This window comes from Rhinolophus sinicus, linkage group LG11 (assembly GCF_036562045.2).
Source record: "Rhinolophus sinicus isolate RSC01 linkage group LG11, ASM3656204v1, whole genome shotgun sequence".
NCBI lineage: Eukaryota > Metazoa > Chordata > Mammalia > Chiroptera > Rhinolophidae > Rhinolophus > Rhinolophus sinicus.
In genome coordinates, this window is record NC_133760.1 from 51681117 (window position 1) to 51697794 (window position 16678).

Genomic DNA, 16678 nt, shown 5'->3' on the forward strand with positions numbered 1-16678 from the left:
GATGCGTCCTATAAAGCTCGGGTGAGGGCCCCTCAGGCTGCACTGGGACAAAACCCACAGGTGAAAGCACTCGAGCTTCCTGAAGGGAAAGCACTGACTGGCACGTAACGCTGGGTTTGACAGCATGAGGCCAACATGGCACAGACACTCAGCTGCCCTCTTAATAGCTCCCTTTCTGAGACTGGTTAGCTTTGGGGAAATCGTTAAGAAACAGAATTAACTGGCCTTTGGAGAAACAAAGCAAAGCCCTAGGCCTCTGACGGGACCTGATGGCCCAGGACGCTCCAGTTTCTGTGGCACAAACCTCCATCTGCACAGAAGACGGCTGCTGTGAGACTGAAGTGGCCCTTCTGGCAAGAGCCCCCGGGGAGTGAGCCCAGGCTCTGGGAGGCAGAAGCTTCCAGCCTGCCGGCCGAGAACACCAGGGGCAGCGAGCGGGGAGCCGGGCTCTCCTGAGACCCTCCCGGTCCGCCTGCGGAAGACGGGTTCTCTCACCCTCAGCCCCTTACAGGGGTCCTCCCGCCACAGCTCCGCCCTCCCCCACCTCCCGTGTCCGACTCACTGCCGTCCAACTCCCTTCTTCCTGGCCCTTGTGCAGTTAGGAAACTGGCTGGGACTTCTCCGCCCCAGGAACATGCACGTGCTGTCCCCTCTGCCCAGAAGGAGCTCTCCTCTTCCTCTGCCTCCTCACCCAGGAACTTCCCTCTCACGCTCCTCCAACAGCCACACTGCCTGCTCGCACCTGCGACGGGGACACACCTGACGGGGACACACGGCACCCGCACGGTGCCCGGTCTGCTGAGCAGCTGCTCACAGAGCGCCTCAGCCCGTCACGTCCGCTGTGACAGCCTCACTCCCAGGCACACAGCCTCCTGGCAGCTCTGGCCAGCGGGCCCTCACTTCCTCATGACTCGCCACTCGCGGGTAAGGGTCCCCCATCGGTGCCAGCGAAGGACAGCGCCGGCCTGACGGGGCTCTCAGGGCCAATCAGGGGCCACTCTACCATCAGAATACACAACGGAAGAAATAGTTCCCTGGATAAAGTAAGAGTTCAAAGCCCACACTGCTGTAAACAAGTGACAAATAAATAAGCGAGGGAAAAGAGAGCTACCCGAGCAGGGGCACAGCAGCTCATAAATACAAAAGGAGTGTTGGCATTAGAAAAACATCAGTGCTTGCTAAAAGCTGTGCGAATCTGACAAGAAGCGGGATATTTACATAGTCTCCAAGTATCTTCCCATAGGTTACTTATCAGTTACAAAGGGTAAGACTGTAACTCTGCGGTAGAGACACTTGGCAAACAGCAACTTGCTCAAGTGATCAAAGATGCCAACACTGTACAAACCAACGTGACGCCCCTCCTGGCAGGGTGCGCGGAGGAGGACACCATGTCCTTCCATGGGGTCCCTGCCAACAATGCACAGCCCGACACTGACCATGAGGCAATCAGGACAAAGCAAAGTCACGGAGGTTCAACACACTAGTTTAGCCTCTCCTCCTTAAAATGACACGGGCAAGACACAGAGAAAGGCCGAGGCACTGCTCCGGATTGAGTGAGGCTGTATCTGGGATGCATGGTCCTGGCGGGGTCCCAGCTCAGGGCAAACAATGGCTGTAAAGGACATTATTGGGACAACTGACGAAATCTGAATATGTCCTGTGGATTCGAGTTAGTACTGGATCGGTGCTAAGTCTTCTGATTTTTGATAATGTACAGCTGTGGTTTGTAAGAGACTATGCCCGTTCTGACACAAATACACTGTGCCTCCAGCCAATTCTCAAACAATTTGGGAAAAAATGTGCGTGTGTGCGTGCATGCGTGTGTGTGTCTGTGTGTGTGTGTGTAAAAGGACAAAACATGAGACAATGACAAAGCAAACACAGCGAAGCACGAACCACTGGTGAATCTGACAATGGTGAACATGATTCCATATCCTATTTTCGCAACTTCTCTTAAATGAAAATTTTGTAAAAATAAAACGTATTCCACCCACAAAAAAAGATCAGAGATACACATATCACCTCTTCTACCACCTCCCTGGAGAAAACCTGAGACTAACTTTTGAGCGGGCAGGCAGGGAAGAAACCTACAAATGCGGTGCAAGCCCCGAGAGCCCGCTCCCATGAGCAGCGCGGGACCTCCTGCACGCGGCACTGACTGACAGCCGTTTACAGACGGAATACGCGGCCGCCACGGCCACCGCCATCGGACAGCTGGCTGTCCTGCTGAGGCAGTCTGTGCTGCCCCCACTTCTCCGTGTGGACAGCAAGCAAGGACTGCTTACTTAATTTGCTGCCAAATTCGTAACATTTTTAATACGTCCATTAGAAAGCAGCAGTGAATTCAGGACGTGCTTTCTTTTTCTGACTTAACCCTATAAACTGCCCTGTAAACAAACCAGTTCTTTTTCCTTCAACCCCAAGGAGAGGGTGGCGGCGTCTACTGAGCGGCCGCCATGCACTCGCCACTGTGCCACTCGCCTCACTCTCGTGACATTTAAGCCTCACAACCGCCCTGCAGGAACTTTTGGGCCAGGTAACCACGGTTACTTACACACACGCACAAGAAACCACAACACAGACACCTCAAAGCTTCCCGTTTCCCCTAAACCGGACGACAGAGTTGCAGGCCTAACTCCTTAATAAAGGGATTTCCTGCAAGTCCTTTTTCTGGTGTTTAATCACAAAGAATGGCTGAGAATGACTGTAGTTAAGTTTACACTAAGTAAACGTTTTATACTTTAATATTGCTTGCATAGTTTTTCTGGATTATGTATTGGTTATGGACAAAATTACGATTTAACAAGGTTGCTTTTTGGTTTCTGAAAAATAAATGCTTAAACGTAACTTTCTGAAAAATGAGCAAATGGAGAATTATTCTCATATTTTAAGTAATAAAGAGGACCATTCCACCAAGCAATTCTTTAAGTAGGTTACTTATATTAAATTAGTAAGATTCAGGGAGGCACGTGACATTTTAGAAGCAATACTTGCCAACATGTAACACTCTTTGTAAGAAGCATTAATTTGTTCCTTTTGTAATCTCACCTAACAAATCTGAACAATATTTTTATGTGGGGAAAAACTAAGATCACATATATACAGATTGATTAGCCTCATAAGAAAAGGTCTCTTTAAATTTCAAATCCCCCCATGTTTTCACTGTAAAACGTAACCTAACGGGATTTACAGGGAAGTGTCCTCACACACATTCACCGCACACAGCACACTGCGGCCACCGTGAGCCAGGCCACACCGCCACTCCCATCACCAGGCTGGGGGCCACGTGCTGGCTCCAGTGTGACCCGGTTGCTCCACAAGGTGCCAGAACAGGAAAGATGGAAACCAGCCTCTCCAGTCCCGCACCCACAGCTGACGCTCCGGCTCCAGTCACGGGACCTTTCCGTGCCTCTAAACCCTTCCCGACAACTCTCCAGCCTGTCACGACCACTGGCCAGCACAATGCAACCTAGTTATCCTCATTTCAGAAGCCCCGCTAGAAGTTTTCTGACTCAACTGTGACAGCTGTATACTCTCACTGGAAATGGAATATTAGCCCTCGTCAAGGAGTAAGTAACACGACGGGAAAAAGCAGCAGCCAAACTCACTGTTATGAACATTGGTAAGGAGCTTAGGAGTCAGAAGCCTCGCTCCACCAGTCGGCAGCTGTGTGACCCTGGACTACTAACACAACCTCTCTGAGGCTGAACTTACTCACCTGTGAATGGGAATAACAGCATCTACCCCTACGGATGCGGAGAGGACATGTTAAACTTGGCAAACAGCAGCCACTCCCACCACTAGCTGGTATCAAGTCACAGAATGGCTTCTGTTCTAGAAAGGCCTTGGCACACTCACAGGAAGAGAAGTGTGCATGACGCACGTCGGTGTGTTACAAGGTTTCACGTGTCCCTCAAAGCAGCCTTAGCGACCTCATTTACAGACTGAAGACTGAGGTTCAGAGAAACGAAATGACCGCTCAGGACCAAGGACAAGTAATAAAAGACAACCATCCAAACACAGGCCTTGCCACCCAAAAGCACTGTTTCTGCCGCAGCCCGCCACCAGGAACAAACATACTCTCGAGCCTGGTGGGGGGGAGCGCCGGTCTGTACACCCCAGGAAAACAATGTCAAAATGACCAACGACAAACAGGATGCCACCCGAGAGCCGGGAAGTGAAGAGTCACTCTGCCAGCTTCAAACCCAGACAACCACCCTGCTCCGTGGCTGTGTGAGAACCAACCCCAGGAGACAATTTGTGTTAAATTCTTTTCAAAATGCTTCCCATGTCTAAATGCATTAGCTGTAACAAAGAGAAGCGACTGGAGGAAGTAACATCACTTTCAAGACAATAGAATCGATGGGAGAGAAGACTAAAAATCCTGCCTTAAGACTCAGGCTCCTTCACCTTTCAAAATCACCAAACTAAACAAACCCAAAGGTAAAGTATTTAAAGTAAGGAATGCAATATGGTAACTGCCCGAAGAGAAGTCGACAGTGATCCACCCTCACCTCAGAGGTCCAAGTACCCCCCCGAGAACCCCCCAGAGGAAGCCGTGCGCGCACTGGTGAGACAAGCCTTGCGGACACTCCTGGGGACACGTGCTCTAACTGGGACGGCCACCAGGGCACACTTCCTAGAATGGCACTGCGGGCTGCGAGCCTCCTGTCCTGTCTGGAGACCACCTAGTGGAACTGGGAGACCAGTGAACGCGGAGAATCATTTAATTAAGCACAGCAGAGAGATGCCAGCCTAGGTTAGAAGAAAGTGAAGGAAATGAAACTGACTCTCCAGGGCGAATCTCTCTAGGAAATCTTGTAAGTACGATATATAGTGTATTTTTGTACGAACGGGATGTAACGAAGTCCAGGGCTCACAGCGAAATACAAGAAGAACATGAATTAAAATTAACTGTATTCATTGTCAACCTGAAAGGCATAAACAGTACTCTGTACAAGCACAAGTTAATCCTCTACGCGGACTGCACTCCTCGAATGGCCTAAGAGTTAGAGGTCATTTCCTTTCTTACTGTAAGTATTCTGTTGTTTGTAACGTCATCATCACTGGCCAGCTTGCTCTAAAAGCCTGTGTCTACAGTTCTCCCGTTTCGTCCCCAATTTACAGATCAACTGCACAGAGTACAACCATTACACAGACCATCTAGCATTTGCTGCAGTTCCTTGTAATTGAAGCAAGAGATGCGAGTTCCCTTCCGTAAGTAAGTAAAGACGATGTGCCAGGGTGAGGAAGCAGGGTTCTACAGATGGCTTCTTGACGGGAGAACCCTGCCATGGGAGCCTGTGCAGCACGTTTGTCTAAGGTACCTCGTCAACCTGCCCTGGAAAACTGCAGTCACTCTGCCTTGCTGACTATGACCCCAAACGGGCCGTTCAAAAGCACAGGTAGCAATGAGGTATGCCCCACTTTTGACAGCACGTGGGAAGATCATAGGTGATTCCACTCTAGGACTGTTAGCCCGTTTTGTTTCCCCCAAATGGGAGAATTAGCTTGGAAAGAGAAGAAAGGAAACAGTCTTTGGAAGAAAGCTGCGCAAAAGACACAACACACGCACGTACACACGGTCCCCAAACCCACCCACCCCAGTGCCCACCGAATCCAAAGCTACACACCAACTACCTGCTTTGTGGTCAAGGACATTTTACTTTTAAAACTAACTTGATGGTTGTACCACAAATTACCTACAAAAAGAAGCTAAAACTGAGAAAGGCCTAATTGAGGACCGTCAAGCCGCTGGTCTCTCACCGAGACTCAGAGCGACAACTGAGAGCCGGGTCCCAGCTGGGAGCAGGACTGAAATGCCAGCTCCCACCAGTCCTGAGGAGGGAGGGGCGGGCCTGCATCCACGCTCGGAGCAGGCTCCACTCTGACTGGCCTTTCCTCCAAGCCTCCTCTGGGCATGAGGACATTCTGAGTGAAGGGAGCACACACCCCAGAGGCACTGCTGACCTCGTCAACTTACCCGGCCGGACAACTTAATCACCCTGACTTTGGCGCTGACGTGTGGCCCATCTCCGCCACCGCTGTTGGCCCGGTGCATGACAGTCCTTTTTGCGCCGGTCTTGGGGTCTGGGGGCCGGCCCTGGAGGGCCGCAGGGCGAGCAGCCTGTGAGGTGGGCAGCAGCCCCTCCCCATCCGCAGGCGGCCCGGGCAGGACTTTGTGCGGAGCCGGACCTGGGGGTGCAGTTCTGGCCTGTCTCAAATGTTTCAGTGGTTTCATCTGTTGTCCTGGGTACTGCATGTTAGCACCAGATGGCACAGAATTCGAGGTTTGGGCCTGAATATTTGAAACAGAGACATCTTGACTTTTCACGAGAAGTCTGGTTTTCACATTTTGTCTGACCTGGGCGCCTGGGAAGGGTAACAAGGGGTTACCGTTGGTGGGCGAGGGTGAGGACGGCTGCTCTTCGCGCTCTGCGGGGGGGCCAGGGGGCGCGCAGAACTGCTGCTGCTGCTGCTGCTGCTGCTGCTGCTGCTGCTGCTGCGCCAGCCTCTCCAGCAGCTCCTTCTTCCTGGCCCCCGCCTGCTGCTGCCGGCGCAGCTCCTTCTGCTTCAGGATCTCTTCTCGGAGGCGTTTCTGTTCCTCTATCTTCAAGCGATACAGCCTTGTTTCTTCATCTTCGTCAGGAAACTGAAAGAGAACAAACGCGGTTTACTCAGGAGCGCGAGGCAAGGCCACCATTCCCAGTGATGTCAACAAACTAAGAAAATGCAAAATTCCAAAGCCCTTGAATTCAAAATCTGAAGACACTCTTCAAAATCTGCTCATAGACTTGACGTATAACTCCGTCCTCTGGGAGGGGGAAAAAATTACACAGGCTAAAGCTAATTTGGAAAATCTTATCAGAATATTAAAAATGAAATAATGTAAATTTCTACTCATTTACAAGTTTGAAACCAATTAAACTATTCATTTAAGATATCAAAATATGTTTCGAATGGAAATGGCCACAGTAGGAGGCCGTGCTGTCACACAGGTTTTATCTGGCTCTTCTCTGACAAACCAACAAAAGGTGGGGTGTAAATGACCTGAAAGGGCCTGATTAGAACTATTGATTTTTCGTACAGAATTTTCAGCCTGATCTCAAACTCATTTGTCACAGAATAATTGGTTATAATGAACAGCACAAGTCAATCTCTCTGACCTTGAACTCATGCACTCTCCTCAGAATCAAAATGCTGCCAACTGCAGTATCGGAATATTAACAGTACATAAGGAATGCCCTTAATATGCCAGTCCCAACCATTCTGAAAGTCTGTCAAAAAAATGTCTGAAAAGTCCGGCAACGTTCATAAAAACTATCCAACGAGAAAGTTAATTACAACTTAAGCATTTGTCAGAAATCAGTCATTTTCTCTAAAAACTTCGTAGAGCTCCTCATCCAAAGCTCCTTCACAAAAGAATAGGATTTAATCTATCTGGAGGTCAGTCATTAACAAATACACCTTAAGAATCAGGAAACGACCAAAACGCAGCTGAAGTCTCTGGTGGTGCCCCCAGAGCTTTGTACACTTGACCTACAGGACACAGAGTCGGGCCCTCATTGAGGCTCGCCTGTCATTTGGAAACAAGCCTGACCAACTCGGTTATCTCCCCACAAAGTCTAGGACAGACTGGGCAGCAATGGGTGCAAAGGTAGGTGTGAGAGGTGGCCAGCATGGCGTTTGGGTAGGAGCAGGAACACTCACGAGGCTGTTTCCCCAGCAGTCGGGAAAGAGCTGAGCCAGGTGCAAGAGCGCAGGTGGACATGCGGTTCTAAACAGGCACCACTGCAATGGTGGGACTGTAAGAAAATGAACCACACCTACCTAAGCACAACAAACGGGAGACGTATTAAAAAGGAAAAAACTTTACTCCTGGTCCCATTCTATGTGCACAGAAAATTGAAAGCAACCAAATGAAGACCTTCAGCTAACACAATAGCCACCTGCTAGTTCCATCTCCAGCACAAAGCACCTGTTTGGTTCTACAGAAAACTGTTGCAGAGCCCTGCTTAAATCTACCATTATGGAAGGAACAGCCAGATGTGGCTAGTGGTACACCCAAAAGGCCACTTGTGTCATACAAGTAAAGTGTATGTGACTTAATTTTTCTGAACCAAATCAGTTCACATATACAAGTTAGGAGCTAGCTATATAAACTAAAAGCAGAGTAAAATTTTTAGCAAGGATTTCTTTTTATAAACTACCCCAATCTAGTCTGTAAATCTACGTTATTTTTTCATATACTGACTTTAAAACCAAGTCACTCTTCTTCTAGTAAGATCTCATTAAATGTTAACTCAATTGCTTTGATTTTATATTTACATTTCTAATTTAGTAACCCTACATTACAACTACTATCTTAATTTATTAGAAAAACTCTGACTATTCCCCCATTAAAGTGATTGAAAGATAATCACTTGAATAAAATAGAATAGAATAGACTAGACTAGAATAGACTAGAATGCCAGGTCTTATATTAATTTTTGCTCCAAAAGACGCATTAGAGCTGGTTGCCGGCTGGGTCTTATTTTCAGGGAAACACGGCATGTCCCGCACTTACATTCAGTAAGTTAAGGAAACTGAGGCTGGTGAGAAGTGAAGTCACTTGCTCAGGGTCCTGGTGCTGACAACGGCAGGTCACTCCAAGGGTTTGCTGCCTGTGCTACACTAGAGCCTGCGCTTCGTTAGAACCTGTGTCTGACAGGCCTGCCTGCCCACTGTCCTACCCCATTTCCAGGGAATAGCCCAGGACTGACTCTTGACTGCACGGAAGCCTTAGACGACTATATCCGTTTCTTCTCTAGACCAGTGGCCTCAAGGGGTTTGTCCCAGCCATAGATTTTACTAATATTTAACAGGAGCTCATTAAAAAGTTTATGATGAATACTGTACTAATACTGAGTCGCTCTCTCAGCAAAAAATAATCAAGTGGACAAAACTAAATCAAGGTACAAATACAATCTCAATTGGAAACCATGTAACATACCAACTTGCATTTATCATTTATTCTTACAACATTCATTCCTATTTAAAAATAAAAATACATATAGATATATACATGTATCTATATATATAAAATAATTCAATACAAAACAACCCCCCCACACACAATCTTATGTAAAAACCAAAAGTAAAAGTGGCCCTATCTTCTAGTCGGGCACAGTGTAAAATAAGAAAAAGTCAAAGACAGGTAACAGTACGTATCAGGGATCAGCTAACTACAGCCCACGGGCCAAACCTGGCCCAACACTGGATTCTGTCTGAGTTTTCCTGACACAGCCACACCGGCTGATGTAAGAACTACCTGTAATTGCTTTTCTGCTGAAACAGCAGAGCTAAGTAATTACATGACAGTTTGGACGACAAAGCCTAAAATATTTGTTATCTGGGCCCTGTTCCGAAACAGTCTGCCAAGCCCCAGTACATACAGACTCTGCAACATACAATGGCAACTGTGCAAACATACAGAAGCGATCTAATGCTGCAGCCCAGCGAGAATGAGCGTGTTATCGCATGTGAACACGCTGTCAGGTTCGAAGGACCCAGCGAGACAGTGGGAAGACTTGGTGACACCTGGTGGGGTCAGAGCGACCGCGAGGCCTTCCTCGTGGAGGCCACGCAGCTGTACCACCACAGGCCCACCTCTGGCTCCGCTGCGGCCTCTTCTTTGGGCTGGAGCCCCGGGCTGACTGGCTTGACCTGCACCTCCGCCTTGCCCTGTGCACTCCGGGACCCCGGCCCGGGCCTTGCGGGTGGCGACGTGTTGACCATGGGCTTCACGTGAGCCGCAGGTGTGGCGGGGCAGCGACTGTTGCTCAGCTCCAGCACGTGCGGCGGTGCGATGGGCAGCTCGCGCAGGTTGCTGTTTCTCGGGGCGCCCGGCTGCATCTGCTGCATCGGCCGCTTGCTCAGGCTCTGAGAAGCCGTGTTCTGCCACAAGAAGGAAAACTCCGATTACACGGGGAAACTAGGGGAGGAGCGGAAGGCACGCGATGCACGTATTTCAAATCATTGCAGCCAATGAGTGAGTCCCCCTTCGGGGGGTGGGGGGCAGATGAGTTTCCTGCTGGTCGATACTTTACTTTTCTCACGCCTACATGTCCCCTGCTCTGGGTTAAGGCCTGGGCCTGGGACAGGGACCCAGCTGCCTGCAGACAGGCTCCGCTGTATGGAAGTCACAGCAGGGCATTGCAGTTGATGCTTGAGCGTGGGAACGGACATTTGTAACAGAAATGAGAGCCGACAAAGGACTTCGTCTGCACAAGGAGTTGGCACGACCACTTGTGCTCGGCCCCTAGATTTAAGGTGGGACCAGAAAAGAGCTAAGCACCAAGTCACTGTCCTGAGAAAAGCACTCCCCAGAAGAGAAAGGCCAGCTCGTTTCACCCCAAGCGTAAACACGGTGGTGTTCAGCCTCAGGATTCTGAAGAGACCTGACACCTGGAGGAGTTTCCAGAGACGTGCGATGGCTCGCCCGTCAGTGTGCAAGCGCGCAGGCCGGACATGCAGCCTGCCGCTGCTCTAACTAAATGAAGCCTGGGCTACAAGCGAGCCTCTTCCCAGACCTGAAATCCTTCTTCCTTCTATCATTTAATCTCAATGTTACTTTAAGAAAAACAGATGCAGGGACGAGAAAATTTGAGATTAAAAACAGCTAAGTGATGCTTGCGGCTCAAGGTCACAAGGGACCGTGCTAAATGGAAAACCCCTTCTCACCTCATAGCCTAGAACGCTCACCACTGGGCTGTTCATAAAAGGGTTAGTTATTTAATGGAGAACAAGGCAGTAGCAATGACTACTGTCTTTTACTTTTAAAGCCACACACACTTCCCAGTTTCTTTCGATGCACGACCAAGCACACACTTGTTGATGGTCCCGTATGTAACCTCACAAATAAATGCACTGTTAGTCTCCCACAGATAAATAGAAGCTCCAAAAAGGCAAGAAATCTGTCTCTCTTGTTCACTGCTGTGCTCCCAGGAACCAGAGGAGTGCCAGGCAACAGAAGATAGTCCATCAATTCTTTCTCAATTCACTTATTTATTCAGGGCCCAAGGAGACAGAGACAATCTGTGCATCAAAAAATAAGTAACTGGCAAAAGGTAGTGTGTCACCTGAAGTATTCTATGAAGCTATGTGTCCATTAATTAATAATATCATCTATAGGAATACCGGATATACAAAAGATGCTAAAGTAAATAATATGAATCCAGTCTTTCAGGCACAAAGGGACGTTATCAATTTCTATAGTCAAGAAACCCAATCTCCTAAGCGGTTTTTAAGCATGCACTCACTGTAGAAAAATGCACTGCATGTTTTGTTAATTAAATCAGAGCTGGACACTAGCCTAGCTCCTGAGTTGGGTCCTGAAGTTCTGCAGCTGGAAGAGGCTGGAGACCAGCGGACACTTACATGCCGCAGGCCCTGGCGCTGTGGGCACTGCACCCGGCTGCTGCTCGGTGGGGGCTGAGCTGTCTGCACGTGAGGCCGGAACTGGGGTTGCGCCATGGGCATCAGAGGCGGCGGGGGCACAGACAGGTGCTGGTGCGGAGGTGGCGGTGCGTGCGGCTGGTGCTGCGGGGGCGGCTGGTGCTGTGGGGGCGGCTGCAGCGGGGGCGGCTGGGGCTGCGGCTGGGGCTGGTGTGGTGGGGGCAGGGGGGGGTGCAGGGGCCCCTTCCGTGACAAAAGAAAGAGAAACAGTTTATCAACAGATGTTACTAGTTATGTTCCAATTCAGCCATTCCCTTAAAAACCCCACACCAGGAGGAAAAGAAGTGGTACAGTTTCACTACAGATTTGCTAACACTGTATTTGCCCTAAGTCCTTGTACTCCTGAAACTCCAGGTCTGTCCTAGGGAAGTTACTCGGGATGTAAACACAACCTCCAGGATGTTCCCCGGGGCACGTTATTTTGGTACTGAAGTGCTGAAACCACAAACGCAAACTCCTGTCAGCCAGAAAACGCAGCCTTGGGCAGCAGTTTACATGGTGTAGTGAAAGGTCATTCCACAGCCACGGTTCGCTGGTAAAGAACGCGTGCTGGGGAGGACGGGGGCACCAAAAGAAGACTGAAACACGGGCACCCAGTGCTGGTGGCACCCAGTGCTGCTGGCGGCTGTTTCAGCTGACGGGCTTATTCAATTTCCTCTTTAAATCCTTATCTATGCTCAGATAGCTCTGCAATGAAGATGGGAGTCACCGTGTGTTTTTGAATTAAAAAACCAAAAAACCACTGCGTCCTACTTTAACACCCTAAATAATCAATTGCCTTTTTACTCAGATACAAACCCTATGTGCTCCCAATCGCTGAGTAAGCTAAGCATACCATCGCTACCCATTTTAGTAATAAACGTCAAGTACAAGAAGAAACAGACGGGTAAGAAGGACTTCCAGAACCAAGGCAGCCCGGGAGACACAAGCCGTCAGCAGAGGGCACTCAACTCTCCTGAACAGGGAGGGGTCGAACAGCACACAGCTCCCTCCCCGCAAAGGACCTTCCCATTACGTTCTGCAGGAACAGAATGCAATGCAGAGCTTTAGTTCCATCACTAAACCTTGTACGACTCTGCCAAAGGCGAGCAAAGTGATTTTCAAAACTATATTAGCAGCACATCCTTTTAAAAATCTTAATACTGAATTTTCATTTCCAAAAAAAATGACCTTTTCCACTTCTCTTCCAATCAAGCAGGTGAACACACTGTCAAGACAGCTGCCTTTAATGAACAGCAACCTAAGCTCTGCACCCTTATCCTGTCACCCCCACATCTGAGCAGACTAGACGAGGCCCACGGTGTGAAACCGGGTCTCGCAAGGTGCTGCCCGCCAGGCGGACCTACCTGCATGCTGGGCTGTGCGTGCGCGGGCAGAAACGGCTGTCCCGGGCCAGGCAGGAAGGGCTGCCGCGGAGGGATGAAGGGCCGCGTGGCTGCTGACCCCGGCTGGCTGAAGTGAAGGATGCCCACTGGACCTGGAGGCTGCAGGCTGGGCCTGACGGGCCTCTCCCGGGGGAACACTGGCTGCTGTCCTTGCTGATTGAACGCTGGTCCTGGCTGAGTGAACGGTAAGGGGCTGGGCGTGGGCACCGGGTGACTGCTGCTGAGAAGTGTGGGTGGCGGTGGCGGTGGAGGGGGGCTGCGCTGCTCCAGGAAGAGATGACTCGGGAACCGTGGATCACCTGAAACTGAACGGCAGGAAGGACCATCACCCTCTGGTCACACAGAGCACGCACCTGACAGAAAAACTGTGCGCCGCACTCTTCCTTCCTCCCGCCTCAAATTACAAGTGTGGCAGGGAGCAAACGTTTGAGAAGAAGTCCAGATTTTGCCTCTAATTTCTCCACTGCGTCATCAGTCCCTTTCTGTAAATGATTTCCCCCTTTGTATGCGAAGTTACCAGTCATGTCCAATTTTAGCCTTTGGAACGGAACACAGAGGTGCTACAGTACAAACATCTGACACACTAATCAAATCTCCCAGTGGGAGCTAAATTCGGTTTACAACATAAATGTGTTTTTTAGGCACATCACCCAACCCAGCTCTGTTCCTGCCATCCTTTACCTCCTAAGAAGAAAGGGTCTCTCTCCTGGGGAGGGGGCGGGGCTCTCCACTGGTCCTGAAGAGGAAGTCGTGGGGGCTGGCTAAAATTGTTGGGAACAGGTCCAGGGGTGTGCTGAGGGAATTCTGGCGGGCCCTGAAGAACAACAGAAACACAGGATGAAAGGCAGGAAAAGAATCTGTAATCTTCCGCAATGAAGACACGGTGCCAATTTTCCCCTGCAAACATCAAGTAACTTACCTCCTACAGCCCCACTCCCCGCCCCACGTATATAACTACATGTTACAAAATAAGTGATTCTGCCATAACGAAACAGCCAAACATCAAAATGCAGCATCTAAACATGAATTCCGTTTTCATATTGCTACAGCACCACACAAATACTATTTTTAAGCTTATTGACAGCCACGCAATTACTGACCTCCCCCCCATTCATCCGAAAGACTAAATGTCTACTCTCCACGTTCTTGACATTTATCTTCTCAAATATGCCGTCCTTTGGTACCTTTTTAACACAACCATAAGCTACAGCTATGAAGCTGCTTTACTTCAGGAGAACAAAAAGGAAATCTAATTTATACTATAACAAAAATCAGCAATCTGACAAAACAAGAAAACGCAAAACAGTTAAGAAACCATGTTACTATAAAAGGAATATTACACCATTGGATTCCATTGGATAAAATATTCTGAACTCTTAAAGCTTAACATTTTTTAATAACTATGTATTTCTAGAACTCTATAGCTACAAACTAGAATTGCTTCATTTTTCAGTTGGCCTTTCAAGAATTCAGGGATTTTTAAAAACACCATCTTTTCTTAAGAAAGCCTCATGTTTTCTTGGGAGGCATATAAAGCAAGCCTCACAATTTTTTTCAGTTCTCCAGAAAGAATTCATTAATTATACATATCATCAAGGTAATTTTCATTTAATAACACGTCATTCTTTGAAACTCAGCCAGTATTTCTCAACTTTTAAAAATCACACTCCTTTATCATAAACTTAAAATTCTAATGCTTTTCCTGTCATTTCTTTAGTATTAGCTGTTACTACTCAATGACATCATTTTATAACATTGAAAATGCTTTTGCCAACTACACTTGCCTTCCTTCTCTCTTTAGAAGTCTGCTCTACCCATGCATGGCATTTTAAGAATAATGCAAAATGAACGCCAGTACAACCACCACAAACCCCTAAGACCTATGGCGATACAACGTTAAAGAAATTACGTTTAAACATAAATATTGCACCTTTATAAAAACCCAGATGTTACGCACTTACTGACACACGTGGCACAGAAAGTCTTGAATTCTTGTAGTCTTTGTCTACTACTTGAGGTGAAATCAAGGAAATTCTCACCTTACCAACTTCTGACAATAGAGACCGCACCCTTCTCACCTCCAGGTACAGGCACCGATTAAGACACCCCCAAAGCAATAAGGGTCAGTGACTGAGAAAGGTGAGGTTTGTAAGTGACAATACAATGGTATACATCCAGACCAAATTAGAACGTTTTCTGCCCCTAATAAATGTATACACTTTATCAGGTTAATTTGAGGCTTAACCGAGATGATGCTTTGATATGGACACTGTTCAATATTTAGTATTTTTACTATGATAAAGATAATATGAGGTTGGTGCAAAACTAACTGTGCTTTTTGTGATTATTTTTACCCTTACAAACTGCAATTACTTTTGCACCAACCTCATACTGTGCTAGGAAAGCACTTCTGTAGCACAGGCTCTCAGTTAATTGTAACTCTGCTTTAGCAGTTTCCCTGAAGTTGCCTTCTTCCTTCCACTGCCAGTCTTCCTCATGTGTTAAAAACATGGTGTTTTGTTTGAAGTCAATGAAATGTAGTGTGTATTTTCATATGTATTTCACAAGGTAACTTAAATAGGATCCTTGTTAATAAAGTATTTATTTATAGAATATAGCGCAAGTATGCTATCTTTAGTTTTATGCATTTTTTTCTCACATATATACTGTGAGAAAGGTATTTTAAAATCATCTTCAAAACTTTCTGGATGATAATAAATTAGCCATCAAAGTCCTGTTATTATTTCAAAAAACTGTCGAAACCCTTTTCTTGGGTGGCACGGGAAATAGTTACCAACTGCCTGCGCTCTGGCACTCCGCCTCCAGTCCATGCAACCTGCCCGTACAAATCAGCAATGTGCGCTCGCAGTAAAATCCATTTTCACTTAAACGTCTTGTTTCCTTAAACTATTTCAATATATACCTGACTGTCCCTCTTTGGGGGGAGGGGACACCAGGAAAGAGTTTCAAACAGGTTAAGTACAGAAGGGACGCATAAGAGTCATCAAAATAATTTTCACTGAGAAATGCAAAACCCACAGATCAAAATTTATGCTAAAGCACGGAGAAGGGACAGTATCACAGCCTGCAACAAGCTACTGATGGAAAAGATAAAAGGAATTACTGAAATTAAATCTTTTAAAAATGAAAAAATAGGTTATTTTTCAAGAGGTTTTTGGCTTACAAGTCAGTAAAATATTAACACCTCCCTGAAGACAAATGAAAAACATTTTCAACCTTAAAGTGATACACGATCGCTCTCTTCAAATATCTGAGTGGTGGCCATTTGTAAGTCAGTGTGTGCCGGTCAGTCTGCACAGGACAATCTAGATACGGGTTCGGAGGGTTGGTCTCACAATGGAATGGCGCCTGGGAAAAGCCACTCAAGTACAGAAGTGGCATCAGCTGCTGTGGGGACAGTCTAAGGGACCTAGCCCGGAGAGCCCTCAGGGTTTAAGCCAACTCTTGGGAACACTGGGTCTCTCCATGTTCTTGGAATCATGCAGCAAGTTGGAAGTTTTAGCCACATGGAAAAGATTGCTAACTGCTTACCTCGTATAAATTCTCACTTCTTCCTCAGTGACAGAAGGACAACACTGTACCAGCTAAAAACCCCAAATGCCAACCTGTAACAAGGGGGTTTCTAGGCGACCAGGCACCGCAGATGGGCCACCCCAGCTACATGTGCCCCCTGCCTGGAATTGGTAGAAAAAAATACAGGTCCCTCATAATGTCACAGAATAGCTATACCAACCCAGAACTTGCTCATTTTTATGTAAAAGTAACACTTGTGAGTC

The 16678-nt window shown here is 47.7% G+C and overlaps 1 protein-coding gene across 2 annotated transcripts in view; it reads right to left on the minus strand.

Moving 5' to 3' along the window:
- Positions 1-16678, minus strand: part of RBM33 (RNA binding motif protein 33) — an 84050-nt gene that overhangs the window by 21037 nt on the left and 46335 nt on the right. For both annotated transcript variants that reach the window (XM_074315054.1, XM_074315053.1), the window contains exons 10-14: positions 13563-13695; positions 12843-13186; positions 11419-11679; positions 9649-9936; positions 5984-6652 (exon numbers count right to left, since the gene is read on the minus strand). In XM_074315054.1, the coding sequence (XP_074171155.1) occupies positions 5984-6652; positions 9649-9936; positions 11419-11679; positions 12843-13186; positions 13563-13695 (1695 nt within the window). The remainder of the gene's footprint in view (positions 1-5983; positions 6653-9648; positions 9937-11418; positions 11680-12842; positions 13187-13562; positions 13696-16678) is intronic.